Source organism: Aythya marila (assembly GCF_965140915.1).
Source record: "Aythya marila genome assembly, chromosome: 9".
Taxonomy (NCBI): Eukaryota; Metazoa; Chordata; class Aves; order Anseriformes; family Anatidae; genus Aythya; species Aythya marila.
Genome location: NC_139050.1, coordinates 21246201 through 21259100, shown reverse-complemented (window position 1 = coordinate 21259100; position 12900 = coordinate 21246201). Strand labels below are relative to the sequence as shown.

The window sequence follows — 12900 nt, the reverse complement described above, 5'->3', positions numbered from 1 at the left end:
ACTTTGAAAGGGAACCTGCTGATTAAGATGTGCCGAGCAATAATGAATGAAGGTAGAGCAAGTATATTCATAATCCTCTGCTTGACTGGAAGTGACTGAAGTGAAGGAAACAAAATAGCTCTAACATGTAAAACATTTCCAAGAAGATCTTCGCAGTGAATAAAAAGGTATTGATGAAAAACTAGCAGCAGTGGTGTCTCCCAAACAATCACTCCAGGACATTGTGTTCTCTTTTCCTCTCTGTGTAAGTAAATGAATAATCCGTGACTGACATGAGAATGTCTGGGGAAGAGAGAATTCAGATCACTCAAGTGAGATGAGGGGGAAGAATTCTCTGGGGAGAGTCTTTTTCCCTCGAGAAAGTTGCTTTCTTCTCAGTTTGTGCTGTTACTTACGAGGAGAGGCAATACTGCATCACGTTAAATCCTGATACCACAGATTCACTTCTGCATGGTGCAAATTTAAAATAAATAAAATTACTGTATTGAGGATACAGTTAGCCTGCAGAGAGAGTCTTTTCTCAAACACAAAATATCAGGTAAGGAATGCAGCCTAATATCTTCCAAATTTGGCTGGGCAAGCCTTTTAGAATCGAGCATCTCTTGGTGCTTATTAGCATACTGTGGGGGTTTACATGAATGCTCTGAGCAGGTAGAGATTAGAGAATGAACATGGCTGGGATGCACTCGAGCACGTTTTGTGTTTTGGTTTTGTCCCTCTTAAAAGGGGTGTTAAAGAAATAAGCACGAAAGTATAAACATACTTCTTTACGTGTGTTCCTATATAGGAACAAGAACACTTTGGGCTTGTTTAAATCACTTGTGTACCCGTACTAGCCTTACATTTTTACTTATACGACCGATTTAACATAACATTGGACCTGCTAGGGAACTAATCTACTACAAGACTCTGCTGTTTACAGGGATCTTTAACTTCTGTCAGTTCTCGGATCCAGTTCACCTTTCAGCCCTATCAGTATATAAGACATGAAGATAAGCTCAAACCTAGCTTATTCTTAAGAGGTGTGGAACAGGGCTTGGATGAAGCACAGTGAACAATGTCAGACTTTCCAAAAAGGCAAAGGTATATAGAGCTTACCTTTAAATGTGCTTTTAAAATTGCCTTTAGATTTAGAAAATCAATTTGCAATAATATGAACAAATTGTCATGTTTAGGCAATTTTTAATGTGTACAGACATCACTGTAGTGGTAAGCAATCATAAGTAATTCAACTTTAAGATCATTGCAGTCCTTCCACAGAAAATCTGGAAGACTGAAAAAAGATCAGAGGATATATTGCTTCAATTCTATAGCCGTTTACATCAAATGGGATATATGCTATTTTTAAACATAACAGAAATAACCCTGGAGAAGCACAGAGTACCTGCTTTGCACATGAGAAAAATACTACATTGTTATAAAAATAATCACTGGTGTATTGAAGCTAAAATATTTCATCCGTATTATGTTTCTTACATCATTGTTTGGATTCTTCTAAAGCATTATTGTCATAGTAAAGCCTATCAGCAATTAAGGTTGATTAACTTACTAGTCAGCCTTTCTTCTTCCAAAATTGGAAGCCATCTTTCTTCAAAGGTGGTTGAATCTCAGAAGTTTGAGTGTGCTTTCATTATGGTCCTGTGTATTGAACGTGGATGCAATTCCGTAATGCTTTTTGCTATCATTACAGATGTTTCTTCAGATAAAAATACGGAAGTGGAAAGGGGTAGAGATGGAAACAGGATGGGAATACTACTCCAATTCCCAAATGATGGGAGGAGCAGAAGTGTTTTGCCAGATCACTTTGTCAGCGTTATGAAACCTTGCTCGTGTTTGAAAGGCAAAACTGTAACTTGAGAACTAGCATCTCTTGGTATTTACACTATAAATATGTCTAAAAAGTGCGCTGTAAGCCCAAACTGGGGCAAGAGTGTTCAGAACCATTAGCTAGTAAGGGATATTTATCCTTGCACGTTTACCTAGCTCCACATAGAGAAAGAGCATTATTCTGTAACATCACATTGCTTCTTTTTTTACTATCTGTAGCCCATGGGTAAGAGCCTCTGAGCACTCCCATGAGTACTGCAGCGGCTTCTCAGCCAGCCTGAGGTGCAAAAAGTGGAGTGGGAGAGAGAGACAGTCACCTTGGTTTTTCACTCTTACTTCTGGCCTAAAGAAGTGGTTTGTTCATCAGGCTGTGAACCCTGAAAATCTTACCCCATCACACCAAGTCTATTGCAGCCTTTTGAACCTGCCATTGCTGCCTGTGTGAACCTGAGAAACGTGAGATAGCAAGCATAAAGTAGTTAAAGCTACATGAGCATGAATTTGGAAAAAGGTTGCCTTTGGAAATCAGCTTTAAAATCTGCTCCTAAAAATTTATGGTCATAGGGCTTTGATTTCTAATCAAGGTGAAGGGCTTGCTAAGACTCTCTAGGGGTAGTTAGTCGCATGAGGCCTCAAAGTACATTTTCAGCAATTTAAATTAACTGAACATTTCTTTTTATTACAGATGATTCTTGATCTGTGTTTGTACGTCCTTGGGTTTCAATCATAATATAATATGAATTGATTTCTGTCCCCAAGAGCTAATGACAGACCCAGTTTCTTTGAAATGCTCAAATTGGTTGTACAGTGTATCTCGTGCAAAGCCAAAGTGATCAGGACTTATTACCCAAGACAAAGCTAGTACCAAGATAGGGAGGTCACAAGCAAATCACGTTGTTGGCTTCCTGGTGATTTGAAATCAGCTGAAATAGTTAAGGTACTTGAATAAGTGTACTAAATCATCCAAATACCGTGTGATTCTGCGTGGTGAATGTTCTCCAGATTCAGAACTGTCGCAAGTAAGACTGTTCCCCAGTGGAGGCTAAGTGGTTTGATGCAAAATGCTGAGGGCTTCCTTTTTAGTTACCCTCAGCACCTGTGGGGGTCAGGATCTCAGTTAGAAATTGCTGGCTAACCTACGACTATTACTGAAAAGCATTTATCTGAGCAGAGCAATTGAAAATAGAAGTCCGAGTCTCTAGCAACCAGTGCGGTTTTTTTTCTTTAAGATTGATTTTTTTTTTTCTGCATTGTATTGTTGGACATGATTGTGTGTGTTGAGGTTTGTGTCTTGTCAATGGAAATACTTTGGAAGTCACTTCCTTAGTGTCGTGTCTTTTTCTTCTTCTCAGCCTGCTCCCAAGCAGACTTGTCATTGCAAGTGTCCCCCGCAGCTCCAGAATTGGCATCCTTCCATCCTACATATCCACCTCTTAGTTACCATGCTTTCCCTCTTCCTTTTCATTCATATTCCACAATGTATTAAATATTAAATGCAATCCTGATGCTCTGATTTACATAGTGACTCCGACTTAAGATGGCATCGATAAGGGCACGATCTCATCTGTGGGTCTTAGTGTGTGAATAAGGCCCAAATCAAGCAATAAAAGACTCAAAGAATTAATCTTGCTTTAAACATCTTTAAACTAGCAGCACACTCAGTGAGTTGTAGCAGAGCACGAGTTTAATCCATTTTGATTACTACGAGGTAGAAAATGTGTTGACAGAAGTATTTCCAGATACTTAACTTGCAAAAATGATTACATGAATTATTATTTGCAAAAGGGGCAATGAAACTGTTCTGATTTACCTAATTCAATAATCATCGTGTGTTAGTAGCAAACCATTTTTAAACTTGCATTTAACAGCTTTGCAAAGCATGTTCTGTCAGTTTTCACATGTATGCATTGAGCTGATAGATGTAACAGACTGAAACATTAGTACTGCTCCAACGTAATTATGTATTCTAATTTTCATTGTTTTCAGGTTTATTCCAATTTACAGGGGACCAAGTCATACCTACAAGATTCAAAGGCTGACAGAATCCACTTGTTACTCGTTTAGAATACAGGCTGTCAATGATGCTGGGGAGGGACCCTTCTCAGAAATAGTTACCTTCTGCACAACTAAGTCAGTCCCACCTGCAATCAAAGGTATGTAATATTTTACATATATCTAGGTAACATGTAATTATTTAAGTAATTGATAAATGCAATCACTCTGTAAATGTTAACATAAGTATGCAATAACAAAAAATTGGTGCACGCTGCTTCTGTATATCTGTGAATAATGAAGTTACATGACGGAGGGAAGCTAAATTATCACAAAAAAGTTCATATAAGCAATGTAAACGTTATACCTACCAGCGTTGTTATACAGACACAGGTAAAATGCTGCTACTAACAATAACATTTTTCAGGGGATGCTCTTAATTACTGGAACACTTCCATAAGGAATATAACAGCTGCACTACATACATGTACATACCAACTCAAGTGTTAGAATTGCATTCTGGTTTGTGTGGGTAATGTTCAGCAGAGCATTTCAGAATTTATTTTTCTTTAATTTAGAAAATTAGTAACAAAGTCACATACATAAAACATTTGATTCATTATGTCTCTTAGCATGCGTTCCGCTAGAAGAACAAAAGGCCTAATTAAATAAAGTTGTATTATGATACATCTTTTCCTTTGTGTGATTTCTGCCCCAAGTAATTCTGCTCCTTCTTCCAAGAACTATTATGCAGGGAGCAGATTTGCTATATTGGTTGTCAGATAAGCTGAAATCAGATGCCATGCTAACCTTTTCTTTTTTTTGTTTTTCTGTGTGCTTAAAACTCATTTTTCAAGCTGTACTATTTACTGTGAGAAATAGTAACGGTTAGTTTGTCAGAGTGGTTTAATTTGTTCCACCGTATTTGATATCTGGCTTTGGTGATTTTGACACTATTCGTGATCTAAGATTTAGAGAGGGGAAAACACTGCTGGGATGTACTGTCCTGTGCCTTGGTTACCTCCTCTGAATCACTCTCAGGAGGCACAATGCTCTTGAGTGCAGGGAGAGCATCAGGAGATTGGCTTCACGACACTAAAGCAGCACTGACACTAAAGCTAGCGCAAGCATGCACTGTAGTCACAGTCTCGTTCTGATGGACAGAAATCCGTTTTGGTAAGTTCAGCTCTCACTTAGGTTTTTGGTTTGTTTTGAGCTGCCTGAGTACTGAGTCCCTGTTAAAGGTGACTCATACCGAGGGCTGAATATCACGCCATGAAGACAGGGTGCAAATACTGGGTTGTGTGTGGGATGGGACCACAGGTACATGACAAAACACAGAGAAAAGGGCACAGCAAACACTGTGTTAGTGAACGCTGCCATGAGAAGGTAATGCTACGGGGAGAAGCGATCCCTTGAGGCAGCCAACAACATAATCATGTTGATTCCCTTCTGTGTTCAGAGCAATACAGAGGAGTGTATGCCATAAACTTTGTTCTCCGGGTATCAGAAGCACATGTTTATTCTGTAAAGTAGCCTACTCCTTCAGTAATGCCAACCCTAAAACTGAATATTGATAATGGCAGTTTTGTAAGTATCAGACAAAAATCTGCATGTATCAGGGGAGGGAACAAAAAGGAGAGAAAATAATTGAGAAAGTTGTCAGTTGAAATGAAGGTGTCTATTATCAGTCTCTCAACGCAGGCAGATGTGCAGAGAGAAACGAATATTGATGACATTTGGGTCTGCGTAAGATTCATGTGTTCCTCTTGAGTGGAAGCAAATTAATCTAGAATTCACATAATGTATGCGGCTGCAGCAGCGTTTGTTTCCTTGATAGAGTCTCCTGTTGTCTGTTTTCAGGGGCTGTGAGCCTACATTGCCTTTAACGAGCTCATGGCCTTGCACGTGCACGTTAACCGCTTGGTGAAGTGTTTAGCACCAGTGTTTCTCCCTGTTTCATTGTTTGGTCATGTGCTTTCTTGTTCTGCCTGATAAATACGTTGGTGGAGCCCAAATGCTGTCACAGTTGGCTTCCAGTGGCAGATGTTTAGCTGTACATGTACACATAGCTGCTCTGCTCGCCTCACCTGCACGCTTGCTGGTGGGCATAGCACGGCATTCGGGTGGTGAGAGATCTGTTCGCTGGGAAGGCAGCATTTTAACAGCTGGCAAAGTGGAGTTTATTGGAATTCCAGTGAAAGCGCAAGTCTAAGCCTTGTTAAAAACACCAGGTTTGATCATCTCAATTTCAGGCTCAGAATTATTCACGAGTCCAAGTATTTAAAATCACACAGAATCACACAGAATTTTCTAGGTTGGAAGAGACCTCAAGGTCATCGAGTCCAACCTCCAACCTAACGCTAACAGCCCTCCACTAAACCATATCCCTAAGCTCTACATCTAAACGTCTTTTGAAGACTTCCAGGGATGGTGACTCCACCACTTCCCTGGGCAGCCTGTTCCAGTGCCTCACAACCCTTTCAGTGAAGAAGTTCTTCCTAACATCTAGCCTAAAACTCCCCTGGCTCAACTTAAACCCATTCCCCCTCGTCCTGTCACCAGGCACGTGGGAGAACAGGCCAACCCCCACCTCGCTACAGCCTCCCTTGAGGTACCTAAAAAGAGCGATAAGGTCGCCCCTGAGCCTCCTCTTCTCCAGGCTGAACAAGCCCAGCTCCCTCAGCCGCTCCTCGTAGGACTTGTTCTCCAGGCCCCTCACCAGCTTCGTCGCCCTTCTCTGGACCCGCTCAAGCACCTCGATGTCCTTCTTGTAGCGAGGGGCCCAAAACTGAACACAGTACTCGAGGTTCCCAGGCTGGACTTTAATACATAACTCTAATATGTATTTAATACATATTTAATATTTTATACATATACATATACAAATATTAAATACATATGTATTTAATATTTAATATTAATATGTATTTAATACATAACTCTAATATAGATTATTTAAATTCTGTTCTGACATTCCTCCTCTCATTCTTCGTGAATGAAATATTCGATACTAGTGCTCTCTTTCTATGATGTGTAGCCGGCTGCCCTAGGGCATGGGAAGAGTACACAAATATTTCCACTGGTACAGGTGATTGCTCAGAACATCATGAAGTTGCTGCTTTTATTAATGCCAGTGTAATTCCTGAGTTGGCTTCTGCTTCAAAAAGCCCGTTGCATTAATTATCTTTGAATTTCACCAAATTTTCTGTGCATATTGTTTGTTACTGTTGAACACCACAAGAATCCAGAACTGCTTAAATCAGGCAAGATTGTCTTGAAATAAGTGAGACTTTTGAGTGACTTAAAAATTCAGCCCATGAACTTCTTTCATCCAGTTGTGATAGTAATTTGATTTTTGGCCACATAAATGTATTATAGATTGTGCTATTAAACCCGTGATGTCCTGAGATTCTCTTTTTAAAATGTTCTGTTCTGTAGTGAAGTGCATGTAAAATAAGTAACGTTTGAATGAGGTCTTTATATTAAATGCTTGCACATTTATTTTTATTGTAGCCCCTCGGGTGACACAGTTGGAAGGAAATGTTTGTGAAATTGCCTGGGAAATGGTCGCACCCATGAAGGGGGATCCTGTTGGTTACATTCTGCAGGTACTGGTTGGAAGAGAATCTGAATATAAGCAGGTAGGAAAACGTTCTCAATTGTCTTGTCTAATTGATGGAAATAGAAATGGTTTTGACCATTCTCCGGGCTGCTTCTTTCTACTGCATTGAATTATACCCTATGGTGATGCATCAGGTGAACTTTGGTATAGACTGAGTCAAAATCAAGAACTGTATGTAGTAGGTTGTTTTCTCCCCCCAAGGGATTATATAGAACACTGTTATCTCACCGGAATGATTTACGCCCTCTCCAGAGATGATTGCTGTTCCCAACTGGACTAACCCTTAGAAAGTTACAATTCTGTCCGCCCAGGATTTCTGTTGGTGCTGACTGCTGCCTAGAGATGAGATGAGCTAGGTGGATCATTTTTCCTAGTTCACTCAGCTGCTTCCTGGATTTTCAGGGTGGCTCTCAAGACTTTGTATCAAGGATTTCACTCAAGTAGACAACTTTTAATTGGTTTGTTCAGCCATCCCATTCCTGTGTAGGCTGTAGATGTATGGATGTGTTACTGCTCTGTATCAGGTGCCCCACAGAAACTGTGGACTTACATATACCTGAAGTATGGCTGATCTAGTCAGACATAGCAGGAAGGTTTCGATATGCCTTTTGCAGTACTGGCTTTGCATTCATACTGTTGTTATGTATTTTAAACTAGCGTGGTTGTGTTTTATGGACAAGAATGTTGCATGCTTTGCATAATGGATTTGAGGTTTTATTCATGTAGGTAAGTTTTGAAAAGAAAGATCCTATGAAAACTGAGTTAGATCTTTTTCATGATTATTTTGTTTGACCTGTGAAAACACAACCACATCCCACAACTGTCTGGGGAACAGTTGTGCACACAGAGTGGAACAGAGCTGAGCATGGAGTCTGCTTGGACTCCTTAAGGAAGCTCGTGCAACTCGTTGCTCAAGCTGCATGGCTGTGATACATAAGTACTAGCCCTGGAAGAATTTTACACTACAGATCTTGACCCAGTTGTTTGCTCAGAAGCCCTCCGGAAGATGCAGAATGTGTTGTTCTTCATATTAATTTCATTCAGAGAAGAGAAAATCCATGTGGGCATGCAGTGCTGACTAAGCGTGAAGTAGCCTGCTTCATTTTTCCTGGCACAGAGTAGGGTGCGTGCTGAAACAAGTGGCCGTGTTTCACTTCTCTCATTCATGCAGTGTAGCTCAGCAGGACACCATGCTGATTTTGTCTGGGACTACCAGCAGAACAGTTTAAAGGAGGGCATCGTAACACCTGTCTAGTATGTTTTGTATCTGAAGTGAATGAATATAGCAAACTTGCTCTGAAGTAAAACATCAACTGGAGAAAACAATGTCTCATTGCCATCTGTTAACTCTCTAAGTTTGAGTTCCCCGATCTTCTGCAGTGTATTTACATCTTTGGGATGTTCTCGAGAGATGTAAGAACACCTAGGAGGAACCCACTGTACTGTACTTGCACCTCATTTATGTTGTAGAAACACATACAGACTACATAAAATACTAATTTTCATTAATATATGAAACAAGTGAAATTGCTTTAGCATCTCGTTCCCTTGCTGCAAATTTAGCCACTGGCATGCTCCTGGGTAAAGCTCCTGCTCCTGTAGTTTCTGATCATCACACCTGAGCTGCCTCCCTCTACTTGTAGCCCCATGGATGCAGCCCTCCTCATCCCATAAGCCACCCTTCCTCCGCCATCCAACCTTGCAGAGCTGGTGTCAGAGTACTCAGACACCTTTCTTTCAGACTACTGGCATCCCTGCCCTCTTCTGGATGAACTTGTGGGTAAATATTTCTCTTCTCAGAATTGTGTCTGATGAGTTTGATTTGCAGGAGCTAAACAGATAGTAATTTGGCTACCTAAAAAGCACATTAGAGATACTGAATACTCCTTTTCCTACTTCTTGAGCAGTATGTTCTTTTTTTGTGTACTTGTACGCTTTATTTGGACACATCAGAAAGCAGTGCCATGTGACATTACAGTTCCTTTTAGGAAACCAGATCTTCCTTGTTTACAAGTCAGGAAATAAACCACTGCAAACTGCAGGAGTCGCTGGCTGAGATTGGTTTTTGTGTTTCCTGCAGTTTTGTCTGACAGAGCTTATTCAGTTAGAACTTAGCTTTCAGTTGTGCTGAAATCATCCTCAGCTTTGCATAGGTTTAACCTCAAATGAGTGCGAGGGGCTGGGTTGTGCCGGACAAGCAGATGAAGTTTGGGATAATGTTCTCCTAGCACGCAGCAGCCTGAGTTTTAGTTTCCTACTTGAACAGCTTTGGGGATCAACTCACTAAGGAGCCAACTCTTCATAAGAGATGTCCGAGGAAAATGACAGCGCTAAGTTTTAAAGCTCCTTCATCCTCAAATCATCTGCCTGTGAGGAGAAAAAAAATCTACGTTTGAAATTTCTGAGAATTTGGAGAAAAATTCTGAGAAAAACTAAATGTCCCTAAATGTTTTCCAAATGAAAGTAAGTGCATTGCAAAAATGTAAAATGTCCCAGCAGTGCAGTGGAAAGGCTGCTTTCCCGAGGGCCTTTCTGCACCAAGAGGTGGACACCTGGGAGAATCCAGTCGATCTTACCAAGCCCTGATTTTCATTGTTTGTGCTCTATTCCAGACTCAGCACACACACAATCTCTGAAACACTCACTGCACTGTTAATTTGTTTAAAGTTCTGATCCACAAGCCCATGTTTTTCCTTCTCTGTTTTAAATAGCAAGTCAAAGACACTTGTACTGCTTACAAGCCAGAATAATATGTATAATATGCATACGTATAACAGGCATTGACATTTAGTCTTTGTGCTATTTATGCTGAGTATTTTCTCTGCCTCCTGATGCCAGATTTGTGTAATGAGATGGAACAAATAATTTACTTCTGTTAGAGAATGTAAGTGCAGCCCACCTCGTGTCCACACACCTCTAAAGGGTTCCAGCAGTGGAGTGAGTGACACTAATTATGAGTCTGGATAAAATAAGAAGCCCAGACTCTTTCTTACAGAGGAATCTATCAAATGACTTAGAAGAAATAAAACCTTTCAAGTGGGCATGCTTTCTAAATAAATTGAAATCTGCCTCTGTTTCTTGATCACCATACGAAACAGGCTTGTATTAATTATTAAATGCAGAGGTCATTGCAATGGAGTGCAACAACCACATAAGGTTATCGTACACTTCCCAGTGTGTTGCCTATAGAGCAATTGTGTCTGTCATATTTTTATTATTTGGAGAAGATTGAGGGGTTTTGGAATTATTTAATGACATCTGTGAAACGGAGAAATCCTTGCCTACAGGAATTCTCTAAGCTGTCTATTTTGATCAATAGTATCAAATGCCGTAAGGGGCTTCAGCAGTGGTTTATTACTTGTGGTGATATTTTCACTGAGGGAGCAAGGCAAAAAGCTCATCATGTTTTTATTATATTCTCAGGTGCCTAAACAGAAGAGCTGTTTCTAGGAACTGAAAGCGATAAATTGGGTGGACTCTTTACTCCGTTTTGGTGGCAACCAAAGCATTGAGTGCTATATATATATATAAAAATGCTGCTTTACACAATCCTATTGGGTTTAACCTTTGTTTAGCAAGTTCAACGGCCTCATACATAATGGTCAAATTAAAAATTAAATTACTTTTTTGTTTCGTTTATTTTGTTTTGCTGTGTGTGTGAAGTCTATTCACAGAGTGTAACTGCATTAACAGCCAAGCATTTATGTTTGTGCTGAGAGCATTCTGCCCTGGATTAGCATGGTCCTAGAGGCACTAAGGCAGACAAAATTCAGCGTGGACACTAAGGCAGGTAAAACTGAGCTCAGGCCAGTAGTGCCTTCAGTTGCATAGCCCTCGAGGGTGCTCGCTGCAGCCAGTTGTGCAGGATGCAGAGGCTGCTGTGGGAAGCGATGATGATTAAGCACAAGAATCGTTTGCCTGTTGCTGAGAAGGGACATAGCTCCACTGGTGCTAACAATCTTCACTGAAAGCAGGACAATTTCCACCACCTTCCTAGCTCTAGCACAGGAAATGGTTTGTCTTTATCAGCATTGAATATTCATGTATTTGGTGTACCTTTGACTGTTCCTCAAGCCTTCTTTAAAGATGCATGGTTCTCTCACTTGGCTGTCTGGCTTTTTTCTGAGAAGTGCTGTTGAGTAGCTGGCTTGAATGGCCATCTGTATTTATTAGACTGTAATGAAGATACAGGTCTTTGATTTAGCTGACCTTAGCCTCCAGTTACACTGGTATTCACCACCCAGCCACACCAAAACAAGTAACAGAAACAATTAACTGCAGAGGTTTTTTCAATGCGAAGACAGGTTGTATAGATCCAATCCCTACTATCCGTGAAATGTAATTTCGGAAGTTTAGATGGTATTTTTTTTTTTTAATTAAAATTCAGTTTGGGGTTTTTACTGTTTTGGTTTTTGTTGTTGTTTAAGTAGCGATGTTTGTGGCAAATGAATTACTTTATGGCAAAGGCGTGTGGAACTCCTCTGATGATGTATTTTGAAAGGAAGTTAATAATGACAACAGCACCAAAAATATACATAGCTTACAGCTGTGTTGGACAGCTTTGGGTTGTGATGTCTTAGAGACTACAGAAATGGGGGGCTAGCTAAGTCCCTGAAGTAGAAGAATTCTGACTGCTGTGGTGGAGGAACGTTTCCAATTGCCATTGGAAAATGCAGTGGCAGGGCCTTTCTTGATAAGAGGTATGCTTTGCAAACAGATGTTTCAGCCTTCACATTAATTCTGTGGGCAGCTACAGTGCTTGTAATTGTTTTTTCCTGTGATGTATTACTGTACCTTAATGGCTTGCTTCTCAGTGGCTTTGGGAAGATGAGCAAAGATTGCAAGAAAGGCAATGGTGTGTAGCTTTGGTTAATTGCAGACATTTACAGCATGAATTCGTTGTGCTCCTGTCACTTGAGCTACAATGAACTTCCTGTGAATGCTGGGCGTACGTGATGAAGGTAAAATAATTTTGTTGGAGCACTGCTTCTTGCCTTACGTCTTGGGGCCAGGAACCAGCTGGTTACTGGAGTTCTTCGTCTGGAACCTCAGTCACCGTCATTCAAACTGTATTTGGAAAAATTGTGGAAGTTTAAAAGTTTAAAAGGAAGAGAGAAAATGAATGGAAGGAAAACCTTAATCTTTTGTCCTAGACCTTTCCAGGCAATCAGACTGGCTTCCTAACTGAAGGAGTAGTCTCAGGGGTAAGCATGGGCAGGGAAGTTGTGTTCTTTAAGTGGTGTTTAGCTGAGTCTGTCTCATTTTGATTTTTTTTTCCTTCCCTGGAGTAACACACAGGAAGTCCTCTGTCGGCTCAGTTTTAATTTCCCTCGTTACCTTTTCTCAGCCAGAGCTCTTACCTTCGGGAGGGCAGAGGAGCACTCTGTTTCCTGCTCCTGCTGTGAGGAGAGGGAAATCGGCGAAATGAGTAAAGGAAGAAGCATCCAAAGCTGAGG

General features: G+C 40.6%; 1 protein-coding gene across 1 annotated transcript in view; it reads left to right on the top strand.

Moving 5' to 3' along the window:
• Nucleotides 1–12900, top strand: part of FNDC3B (fibronectin type III domain containing 3B) — a 175206-nt gene that overhangs the window by 157781 nt on the left and 4525 nt on the right. The window contains exons 24-25 of the mRNA XM_082766959.1: nt 3814–3980; nt 7336–7463. Of these exons, the coding sequence (XP_082623085.1) occupies nt 3814–3980; nt 7336–7463 (295 nt within the window). The remainder of the gene's footprint in view (nt 1–3813; nt 3981–7335; nt 7464–12900) is intronic.